The 12,626-nt window shown below is 42.0% G+C and overlaps 1 protein-coding gene across 2 annotated transcripts in view; it reads right to left on the reverse strand.

Annotated features, from left to right (window-relative positions):
- The window catches only part of SLC9A9 (solute carrier family 9 member A9), a 615,414-nt gene that overhangs the window by 327,420 nt on the left and 275,368 nt on the right, over positions 1-12,626 (reverse strand). For both annotated transcript variants that reach the window (XM_058295117.2, XM_058295118.2), the window contains exons 7-8: positions 11,405-11,543; positions 7,921-8,026 (exon numbers count right to left, since the gene is read on the reverse strand). In XM_058295117.2, the coding sequence (XP_058151100.1) occupies positions 7,921-8,026; positions 11,405-11,543 (245 nt within the window). The remainder of the gene's footprint in view (positions 1-7,920; positions 8,027-11,404; positions 11,544-12,626) is intronic.

Below are 12,626 nucleotides of genomic sequence, written 5' to 3' on the forward strand. Positions count from 1 at the left end.
AGTAATGAGTCAACTTACTCAAATCAAGTGAAATCTCAGCAGGCCCATTAATAGTCATTTCATTTGGAAGTTTTTCCTCCTTGTCTATTGTAAAAAAAAAAAAAAGACTTTCCCAAGTTCCCCTTTTCCTGCTTGCTTATTCTTCAATAGCCTGTCAAAACTGACCTGATGGATAAGCTGGACCTACGCTTCTAAGTGTTAACTTTTCCTTATCCTGACAAAGTAATTAGGCCTCTGTCATCTGAGACCACAGGAGACCATGTTGAGGGATCGGGTTGAGCTGAATTAACAGCTTATGTTGTGCTGATGCTTGCGTGTGCTGAGCTCCTCTTTTTTTTCAACATTTTGGTCAGTTCCTTCATGCATGAACCAGAGTGTCACTTGTTTTTACCCTTCTGTGCTTTAAAAAAATTTTTTTGGGGGTCTCTTACTCTCTAGCCTCAGATTTCAAAGCCCAACAGAATTAGTTAATTAGCTGGGACTGTTTTTTAAATTTTTCTTTCAGATTTTAAATCTTTATTTTCTTGGATGGAAATTGCCCTAAGCTGAGTAAATGTTAGGCTATATCATTCAATTTTGGGATGAGAAAATGAGAAATACCAATGGTTCCCCTCCCCACCCTCCATCTTCGATAGTCATAAAGTATGCCCCAAGAATCTAAAAATGGGAGCTGCCTTTATTAGAGCAGTTCCTGGAAGCAGGGAAATCATTAGATGCTGCCTTAGTGTTGCCATTAGAAATCTTACTCTTCGGGTGTTTAATGACAGTCCCTGAAAGTTTGCTTCTGGCAAAAACCTGACCCCCAAAGTCTCAGCTGGGAAACAGATCATAAAAATGAATTTTCTAACAACCTGCCCAGCTGTGTTTTTGGTTATCTTTATAAACTGAAACATAGCTTCTATGACAGGATTCAATTCCATTAGAGATTTTGCTATAAATAATACTGTGGAATTATTTTCAATCCTCAATATGAAATAACGGCTTGGTAACCTAATGACTTTTAGAAAATGTGCCTCTGCTCAAGGAAACTTCTACCTGATCAGAAGTTAGGTATGCCTGTGTAGCAGGTACCTCATACAGAGACTACCTCAGGGATGTGCATTTACTCAAAAGCTACGTTCTGTGTGGATATAATGTCCTCCCATTACAAAATAATGAAGTCCTTTTACCCTGACAGTGGGGAAAGTAGAGATACCAATTAATAGGATGACTTATTTGAATCCCTCGGCAAGTCAGCAGAAGAGCAAGAATATGGAGACATATCCCTCAGTGGCTGATTTTTAAGTAGGGCACACACATCCATCCTCTCTCTTCTCTCTATGCCCTCCCAGTTTGTCCTCCTCAGAGTCCGTTTCTATCTACACAAGTCCTTCCCCTAGAAAGGCTTCTTCTCACTTGCATTTTACCTTCTGCCCTGTCTTCCCAAATGAAAGTTTTCTCAAACAGCACTTGTATATTTCCAATACCAGAGAACCTGACTATTGGGTAACAGATATGCCAACCTTCATTTGCATGCCTATAAGCCACTTGTTTCCATAAAGGCAAGTTCTTCTCTGTGACTATTGAACATTTGCAGGTGCAATTTCCAAGTGACTGAAAGGAGGCGGCTGCAAACATGGCCCTTGAAGTAAAAGATGATCAAAATAAATCAAATGATCATCATCAAATTAGTAACAACTGGAAGTGAAATCAGAAGATGTGGTAATGAACAAGCTCCCCCACGCTGAAGTGTTCATAATGAATCTTATAAGAAGCCAAATTAAAAAGGATAATGAACACTGCGCAAACTGTTTTTAAAAGCTTGGTTCTTTTTGTCAGCCTCCCAGTATGCACCTGGCATAAGATGGGCCCAAGCATCCTTGCCTAGATGCTGTGTTGCTTTTGAGCCTCTTTCCTTCTGATGTGCCACCAAATTATGAGGTTTCTTCCATTGAAAGACCTCGTGGATTATTCCTTCCTCTGTTTTTGTTTGCAAGCAATAGAAACTGACTCTGATTAACATAGTCAGAAAGGAATTTATTGGAGGAGGTGTGATAGCGCTCAGGAGGGAGGCACCAAGGCAGCTCCTGGGACGTGGGTGGCAGGTACAGGTGCCAACAGTTATTCCTCTTAAAAGACAGTGTCTGGTTGGCCTAGCTTTGGCTGTCCTTATTTTCCTTGGCAAGGGCTAGGGGTAGTTATCTCAGTAACACCAGGACACTCCTACCAATGAGAGTGAGAATGGACACTGGGCAGTCACCACCTTTCTCTAGACAGGGGTCTTGCCTCCTCACGCCTACATGTCCTTATTTCACTTTGTAATCGGGAAAATGAAGCCGCTTATTAATAAAATTTACATTCTATCCTTCAGTTGATATATGGGTCTGCTCTAGAATATCCTGACCAGTGGACATGTAGTATCTTCAGGAATATTTTCAAGTACAGGGCACCACTACCTTGTAAAGCAGTCGGTAATTCACTTTTTGGAAAGGTTCCTTTTGTTGAGCGACAATCATATATCACATTGCTTAAGGTATTTACTAAGTGCTTGCGATGCTTTGGCCATTTTGCTGGTTGGTACTGATAAGACCCTTGTGGACCTGAGAGCCTAATACTCCTTCTGTCCGTCAATCTTAATTCTATACATCAGCTCCAGCTCTGCACTCCAGAACTATACAGAGTAAGTCAAATAGCATATTAAAATCTAGATGCACATATACAAACAATGGCTGGTTAGAAACTATAATGCAAGAAGTTTCCATTCATTATAGCACCCAAAAATATAAAATAGCAGAAAGACACTTAACAAGAAATTTGTAGGCCCAAAGTGAAGACAACTATAAAAATTTACTGAGGGCCATTAAAGAAGACTCAAATAAATGGAGAGACATAACATGCTCTTGGGTGGGAAGGCTTAATATTATAAAAACATTACCTTTCCCCAAATTAATCTAAAAATTTAATGCAACCACAATCATAATTCTAAGGTTATGTTTGGAACCTAAGAAAGTTATTTTCAAGTCCATCTGGAATAATAAATATGTGAGCATAGTAAAGAAGCCTTAGAAAATTAGGGAGGGAGGATTTTGTAGCTAGATACTCAAATGAATTGTAAAGGTGAAATAATTAGAACAGTGAAGAGCCAAAGCTTGGAGGAACAACAGAAAGCCCAGAACGTACATATACTTGCATGTACATATAGATAGGAAGATAGATAGATAGATAGAGAGAGAGAGAGAGAGAGAGAGAGAGAGATTTAGATAGACAGACATGATACTTTAAATTTATAGGGAAAGGTTGAAGGATGTTAGGACAAGAGAATAACTATCTGGGGGAAAAATCAAATCCCTAATACAACCCCCACCTCATACCAAAACAAAGTAAAGATGTATTCCAAATCAAAAATAAAACCAGATAGTTACAAAAAGCAAATGTACATTATCATTAATAAACTTTTGAGCTTTCTAAGCAGCACTGAGAAAGGAGATTAAAATTAACCATATAAAACTTGAACATATTCATAGTAATCCGTTTCCTTACTCAAACAAACCATATAATATTTAAAAGGTACAATGACAAATTGAAGAATATTTATAGCTTATCTGGCAATCCAACATTAATTTTTTTAATTGATAAAGATCTCCTAAAATTCAGTGTGACAAAGGTAAGCATCTCAGTGGGAAAAAAGGACAAAGGGCATAAATAGACAGTTCACCAAAGAAGAAATACAAATAACCAATGACATGTAATTAAAATGCTTGTCTTCACTGATAATATAATGAAAATCCAAATGAAATGGAACTTGATGATTAGCAAATTAACAGCTATTAATGAGATTAGGAGAGTGAAGATGCAAATGAGCTCTCGCTTACACTGTTGTGAGGAGTATATAGGGACACAAACTTTCTAGAGGACAATTTGAATATTTTAAATGATCATTTTAGCCTTCCTATAAAACCAGAAATGTTTTTTCAACAGTTATATAAATAAAAATCCATACATCCAGTTATGAGAATTATCATCACAACAATATTTATAATATTAAAAGCTATGAATAATCAAAAGGTTGACAGAATAAATTATGACAAATTCATATAATGTAGTACTAGGTAGCCATTAAAAATAACAATATAGAAGATACTTAATGTAATGAAAAAATTCACCAAAAATTGTTGGCTGGAAAAAGCAAGTTACTTAAAAATAAAATCATAATTACATATTTCTCTCTCTCTATATGCATAGATGGATATATGTATTTAGTTAGAGTATATATGTGTAAATGCATATAATTAGATAGGCACAGCCAGATATTAAAAATAGTTATTAATGGGCAATAAAAATGATTCTAATTTTACTTCTTTTCTGTGAATCTGGATTTTCTAAATTTTCTGCAATGATTTATATTACTTTGATATGAAGCAAGCAAAAGATGAAAAAATAAATTAAAAAAAAACAGTCGTGCTGTGTTTAAAGCCGTAATCTTTTTCTTCAAACGAGCTCTTAAGTGAAAATCCAATTCATGGAACCAATCAAAGGGGTGGTTTTGGGGTGAAGAACGGATGGCAGGGTGGACTGTGTTGAATAGCTTCCCACCCCCAAATTCATGTCCACTCAGCACCGTGGACTATAACCTTATTTGGAAACAGTCTTTGCAGATGTAATCAGTTAAGATGCGGGTGCTAGAGTAGGGTGGGCCCTAATCCAACGATGGTGTCCTTACAGGAAGTGAAAACACAGACAGACACAGGGAGAATTCCGTGTGACAATGGAGGCAGAGACTGGAGCGAGCACCGACAAGCCAAGGAGTCCCAAGGATTGCAGGCAACTGCCAGCAGCTAGGAAGAATCATGGAACAGGTTCTTCCCTAGAGCCTCAGAGGGAACAGGGGGCTGCTGACACCTTGATTTCAGACTTCCAGCCTTCAGGAACTGTGGGAGAATGTTTACTAAATGCCTCTTGCTCTAAGCCGCCCAGTTCAGGGTGCTTCGTTACAGCAGCCCTAGCAAATGCTTCCTTGGAGGGCTTCCTCGAGTTACCGTTTGGAAATTCCAGGCCTTCGGGGAATTCTGCTCAGTAACCATTGCATTACGTTTACCACATCCCTAAGACACACATGATGCCTAGTTAGTGAGCTCATATAAGGCTCCGTGGTTGCAGGTTACCTCTACAGGTAACTCAAAAACTTTGCAATAGCCCATTTTATTTTTCATTCTCTATATTCCCTGTTGCGGACCCATTCGTTAAGAATTTTTTTTTAAAGTTTTCTAGGTTCCAGCTTCACATCAGAGTAACCTACCTGTGGACTAGCACTAGAAGGGTTTCAACCCTACTTTAAAATACCCTTACAGAATTATAATTACATATCATAACTTCAGATTTCTTTTTTGAAGATGAGAAATGACCACAGGAAGAATGGGCTTCCATTTTCCTTCAACCTATTTCTAATACATTGTCCATTACGGTGTTCAAAGTCCCTTATATATGCAAAAAATACTTCTACAATTTTAGTACCATAAAAAAAAGTATGCCCATTTTTGTAAATAAGTATGACTGCCTTTTATGATGCCATTATTCCTACATAACTCAGCACATTTCCCTTTTGTCCTTGGCTGCCAGAAAGCTCAGAGCTATATTTACTGCCAAACCACTGAAACAAAAACCTGCCTAATTTTGCAGAAAAACTCTATCTCAGAGCACTTGAGTGTTTACTCTCAACTAAATGGTCCCACGATACATGGGCCTCATTTTATGAGTTGTCGCAAATCCAATTTGGAAATAGGCAAAGATTAAATCATAAACAAATAAATAAAACATATTAATTATTCTGACTAAGCAAGCTTGGTCTTGGGCAATAGAAAACGCTCACACTTAGAATTTGGTTTGTTTCAAATCCCGATTGGGCATGGCAGCTAAATCAGGAGCGCTGCTCTGGAGTGAGGCAGCTCCCGGGTGCAGCCGTGGGCATCTGGGTCTTTCTCATACTGAGGTCCCCTCTTGCACCCACCCACTCCTGATGGCTGGCTCCTGAGAGATGGTCCACACGGCATCACGTAAGAGCATCAGGTTCAAAAGGGTGGCAAGAGCAAGGTGCAGATAAACTACACACGGACTGTGACCTTTAAAATAGTTAATAAAGCAAGATCTTACCGAAATGAACCAGGAAATTGAAAGACAATTTTCACATAGAGAAATGAACAATTCTTGGGCAGGGTTGTGTGTGTGTGTTTATTACAAGGTTCAGCAGTAGACTGAAAATATTCCGATGAGCTAAGATACTTCTTTACCTTTCTGGAAAGTCAAATATTATTCTTATTGTTAACATTTCTTAGATCATTTTACAACATATTAAGTGCTGAAGAGGGTACAGAATGTGGAGGAAAGGGAATCAAAGATTTCCGGGTGCACATGGTTTGACTCTGTTATTGCATTTAAGGGATGATAACAGTTTTTTGTGTGTGCTTCTGGAATGCCTAAGTTCTTCAGCAACCTACTTAATACCATGTAGGGCACTACCAGTGCAGACCCTGTGGGGCATGATTTGGATGCACCGGCCCAGAAGGGTGGAATCTGGTAGTGTGGTCTTGATTACAGTGCCCCAGAACTAGCAGAGTATCTTCCTGTATCAGTAATAGACACTCTCAGAGTCTCTGGGGATAGCGTGGCCCCCGCTTCTCTGCCTACAGCTGCCTAAAGCAACAGTTTAACAGTGCAAGAAAGATTTGCCATGACATTCCCAGAAGAATCAAAATCAGCCTGGGAGCAAATGGACCAGGTAAGTTCCAGGGGCCCTAAATATCTTCGTCCTCTTGGGGGCCTGCCTGATTTTCTACAGTGGGATTTCATTCAAGGTAGCAATGCTTGGTGCCCAGAAACCCAGGCTCTGGCATCGGATTTCCTAATTTTAAATCCTAATTCCACTGCTTACAGTTTTTGCCTGTGTAAACTGGGGCTAGCAAATGGCTCCTTATCTGAGTCCTCGTGTAAATTAATGTGATCGTTCGTAAAAATTAGCCAGCACAGGCTCACTGGACACCAGCCAAAGTCAACTTTTATTATTATCTAGACTTCAAGCATCACCTACTAAAATGCAAGTAATCAGGAGGGCGCACCGGGTTACCAGTTCACACTTTAGAAGAGGATCTGACCACCTGCCCGTTAAGATGTAGGGATCTAGGATCGAGAACTGGGAGAAGCAGGGAACTGGGCCAAAGGGGAGAAACAGCTTCGACATTTTGCTCAGAGCCACAGCGATTCTTCTACATGGAAAAGCACCCAATGGCTGTAGTTATCCAAGTGCAAACTTCTGCTGTCGCAGGAAGGCCATCTAATTGCTGAATTCAGATCACGGGGCTAGGGGCCCTCCAGGCCTCAGGGGACGCACCTCTCTCTATCAACTGTTCCACCTCAGAGGGCTAGAGAGAAACCTGTGGTAAAAGATACTAAACATCGAGCTGTCACGTTTGCTTTTTGTTTTCTGACCTGCCACAGAGTGTCCACAAAGATTTAAAACACCCATGTGTGTGGAAATGCGCACACCCCCAAGAAGCTGCTTAGGCTGGTCCCTGTTTTTAATAGCCCGTATAGCGAGTCACTGCCCTTCACCACAGAGCCTCTGTGTGCGTCCCTGCACGCGGCGTGGAGGCTTCCATCTGTAATGTCATCCAGCACCTCAGCCGATGGGTCATTTGTAGAGTTCAACATCCCCTCCTGACCCTCCACGGGAGAGGAGGCAATGGCATTTTAGAGACTTTGGGTGATGCTCTTGTCCACAAAATGGCTGAATTATTATTTTTCTCTCTCTAGGGTACCCAGGAGAGGCTGATTCTGACACAAACTTCTCTAAAAGAGACTTTACGTGGCCTCCTCCTGGGTCGGGGAGGGGTACAGATAGGGACACACACACTCACACACCCAGTTTGTGGTGTGAGGCGAGGCACTGACCTGTGAGGCCGGCGGCCTCGGCCGACAGGAAGGCGCTCCAAGACAGGAGGAAAAACAGGCCCGTTTCCAGCATCGGGAACTCACACAGCTTGGTAAATTTGGTCAAGTGACCAAGACGCGTTAAGGGCAACAACAACTTCTTTTATAGCTAAATTGCCTTTTTTTTTGGCTGAGCAAACCTAACCTGGGGACAGTTTTAAAGCAAGAGCTGGTTTTCAGGCCTGCCAGGGAGGACGTGACGACCTCCTCTGAAGGCCGGCCTCAGTGCCGTGCTTCCCGAGGGCCTGAACACCGCCTCAGGAACCCAAACGTGTGGTCGGAGAAAGAGGCGTCTTCCTGACGGGACAAAATCACCCACAGCAGGTATAAAACCTCCAGACTTGGGTCTGACCCTCGGGGCGTGCTCCTCAGGAGAGCTGTAGCAAAGAGGGGAAAACAAAACCCAGCAGAGCCTGGCTGGGATGAGGAGGCTGCAAGGGGGTCACCACCGAGGGAGGCCGCTGCCCCCTGCGGAATCCCGGCCTGCGCACAGGGCACCTTGAAGAGCCCTGGGCCTTGGGGGTGGAGACGGGGTCAGGAGGCCATGCGCGGGGACGGGTGTGGAGGGTGCTCGGGCCGCTCACTGGAAGCGGGATGGAGGAGAACGTTTCTAGGTCAGGCCCGGCACCCTTTGGCAGGCAATGATTCATTTTGGCCAGGATGACACTTGGTCAATAGTCTATAAATTGCAAATAGGACAAAGGGATAAAGTGATCCAAATCGGGCAGAGAAGGGTTTATGGGGGATGATCAGGAATACAGGATCGGTGCAAGAGGGTTACATTGCAACGGGGTCCATGTTAGGCAAAAAAAAAAAACAAAACCCTGACAAAGAAGGTGTTATGATGCTGCATTTTAACGCTTCTATAACAAAATCTAAAGACTCCACGTTAAGAGATGGCTAGCAGCAGTGAAGGCAGCAAAAACGTAGCCTCAGTTGGGGAAGATCTGGGTCTGAGTCTCGGCTCTGCCAGTAATTGACTATGTGATTTCCAAGCAGTCTGTTAACCTCTTTGATCCTCATATCTATTTTCTGTGAATTGGCAATATTACCTCGTCTAAGTGTGGGGAGAGTAAAATGAGATGAAGTATGTTCAAAATGATTTGTAAAGTTTTAGAAGGCACAACATACCAAGAGACAGAATATTGTGGTGATTGGAAGTATGGACCCTTGAAGCAGACTGCTTGGGTTGACGTTCACTGCTAAGGTTGGGCAAGTCTCTTGACCTTGGTTTCCCCACCAAAAATGGGGATAATAATGTAGCCTATCTCACAGGTTTATAAACCAGCTAATATGCATTAAATACTCAGAATAGCACCTGGCACACATGCAGCAAGTGATATGTAAGTTTTTCTATTACTATGATTTAAATTTCTGTAAAATGTCTTTACTGCAAATAGACCCAGTAAGAATCTTGAAGCAATTTTTCATCTGGAGGAAAAAATAAGTTGCTCACAGAAGGCTTTGATTCTAGTGGAGTTTACTCTGCTGAGTTCCCTATTCTAGTCCATTTATACAGAAGGCTCAGGACAGCTTGAGTAACAGGCTTTCAACAGGCAACAGGGTAATTGTTCCTTTAACCTCCTCCAGAAAGTAGTTCAGATTTGGGTCGATCCCCAAGCCCATGCCCATTGCCCAGGAGCCTACAACCCCAAGAGCCTTTTGACTCATTTTGAACCAGGTATTGAAGTTATCATGGTGGAGAGGGTGATGAGATACACTTGCCCACTTCACAGCCTGTGTCTGTGAGAGCTCGTCCAAGCCCCATCAGCACTGCATCATCTACCGACGCTACTGTTACCAAGCCCCTCTCTTGTCTCTAACCTTTCTTCCACATCTGATACAACCTCATGGCACACTTCCCATCTTCAGGATATTTCCCCCCTTTTCTTACCCAGTTGCTTACTTACGAGCCCATACCTTGCCCTCACATCAAATACCAGGTTGTTCCGACTTCAGTTACTCTACCTAGTGCAGGCTCTGGCGCTGAGGAGCTTGGGTTTGAATCCCAGCTCTGTAATGTCTTGGCTATGTAGCCTTCAGTAAGTTGTTTAATTTTTATGTGTGTGAGCTGCCTCATCTGTAAAATTTGGATAACAGTAGCTACCTCCCAGGGTTTTCGTAAAAGCAAACGTAAGTAAGGCAAAATACTTAGGGTAATGCTGGCACGTAACTAAGTTCTCAACACATGTTAGTTGACATGATTATTATCATGCTCATTATTACCGATATGCAACCCAGAGTGAGCTACGCAAGCTCCTTGAGCTTTAGTTTCCTCACATGTAAAGTGAGGATAATAGCAACCTTGCTGATTCAGATGAGGAGACACATATAAAAACCCAGGCACATGGTGGACATTCACTAAATGATGCTGCCATCATTACTATTACTCTACTCTAAACAATATATGACCTTCATCACAATATCACCTAATAATTAAGGGTCAGTAGGAAATAGTGTTGAAAATGATGGCCTGCCTCTAGGTTCTCACTCCCTGGATTCTGATCTCTACCATTTACTATCTGTATGATCTTGGGTAATTGATGACACTGACTAAGCTTCTGTGTCTGGATTTGTGTGATACGATCACTGTGAAGATGAAATGAGATATTGCATGTAAAGCAAGTGACAAGGAGCCTGGCATATCATAAGGGCTGGGTAGATGGCTAGCTATTATTTTTGTTAGACCTAAGCCCACCTTTTCTGACTTGCTTTATTTATGTCAATGCCTTTGATTCTCTCCTTTTCATTATCTCTTCTAACCAACCAATCTTTAAATTACAGAGATTTTTCCTCATAAAACCTGTCTCCTTCTTGCTGCTTCCTTTCCAAACTTGGTGTCATTACCCATAGTTCATCACCATGGTTCTCCTTTATTCCAATCCCTCTTTTCTGATTCATCTTACATACCAATTCCACATTTATGTGTTAAAACAGGACTTTCAGCTTGCCACATCCTGTACGGAGATGTTTAGCAATTCCTTGTGGGCTACAGAAAAAGCTTAGACTCCTTTGATACACTCCAAGATATCCATGTGCTGAGTCCATCCCATCTGTGTACCCTCATCTTGCATTTCTCACCAGCCCATGCCCTCCGGTCCCCTTAGGAGCATCTGTCATGGACCTAAGAACTATGAACTTGACATAGCCAGTCCTGATGCCCTCTGCTTTTAGTAGATGGCAATTTTTTAAAGACTGTGCCTGATCCTAGTATCAGCAGGGCTAGAATTTGCCTTGAACGAGAAAAGAGTCTAGGTCTCCCTGCCACTGGTACCAACTGGTGCCTCCCAGGCATGAATCAGAACCAAGATGGCCCCCAGGGATGCCGTATCACACTGGAACCAGATCATCTGATTTGGAGTTGTTCGTCTGCAGTAACACTCCGTGGACGTTACCTGACTCTTAACGGTCCCCAGTTTTCTTTCGACATACAGATAAAGGATATCAACGCTGTGACAACAGCATATGCAGACCCCATTGCAAAGGAGCCAGCGAAGATGCCCAGGAAATTCCCCACAGACTGGAAGAATGCCGCGGCGTCAAATGCGTTTGGATTCTCCTTGGGACTGTAAATGGAAATAGAACTGAAAAGAGAAGAGGGTGAAGATTAGTCAGGGACTTCCATCTAATAGCCCAAATACCAGAAGTCACAACTCAGCCACCATTTTTGGGAAAGCAACCTTCTTCTGTAAGGCAGGTCCCATTTGGAAGAGTTTAGGAGAAACTGATAAAGAGGTGGGGGGAGGGTGGTCAGAGAAGTAGAAAGCTTTCTCCTTACTTCGAGCCCAATCCCATGGCATCCATGCATTGCTGCCAGTCAGTAAACATTTTTATATTGGAGGAGTCATAAAGAATATTGTTTCTGAGCAAACTAGGCATTAAAGCATGGTAGGTGTATAAGGAGTCTGCTGAGAAGATAGATAACCGTGAATTATTTAGTGGCCATATGTCTTCGGTGCTGTTATATATTCACAAATGTTCCTGATAAAAAGTGCACTTTTATGGTCTGTGCACAAATGGGTGATACAAATCACCGCGTGCACAAAATATTCTGCCATGATCTTGTCATAAACCACAAAGCATTCTTCTTCTTCAGAGTTACCCTTCGGAAACAGAGCCTGATGGTGTTCGGGGCATCACAGTCTTAAGCCCCAGGGAGAAACAAAACCTCATTTTCCCATGGAAACAAATGGCCGCAGCTACCCGATGTCATCTTTTATACCCCAATTCGGGTGGCTGCCAACAGATTTATTTCCATAGAGAAAAATCAATTCCCCAATAGGCAGTGCGTTCACTTAAATATTTTTGAGGACGTCATATTTGCTATTTTTTACCAGGACTTCGAATCCCAGTGTGTTAATATCAAGGACAAGGATATCCTATTTTAGGAAATAAGAACTCTGTATTGTAGCATTAAAATGAACAGACGTGCTAGAGCCAGGAGCTTTTGGGAGACCAGTGAAGTAACATTTCGTCTTTTTTTCCAGTTTTTATTTAAATGTGTGAGGTCTTTAAGACTAGTCAGGAAAAATCAAGAGTTTGGCAGCAGGTTCTGGAAAGGAAATGTAGCATTGTAGAGAGCAAAAAGTACACCTGAAACAGAATTGTGATTACGTTGGGTTTTACAGAGCTGTAACTGAATCTTTTATGACTCGGATGATTAGAGC

Source organism: Dasypus novemcinctus, chromosome 4 (genome assembly GCF_030445035.2).
Source record: "Dasypus novemcinctus isolate mDasNov1 chromosome 4, mDasNov1.1.hap2, whole genome shotgun sequence".
NCBI lineage: Eukaryota > Metazoa > Chordata > Mammalia > Cingulata > Dasypodidae > Dasypus > Dasypus novemcinctus.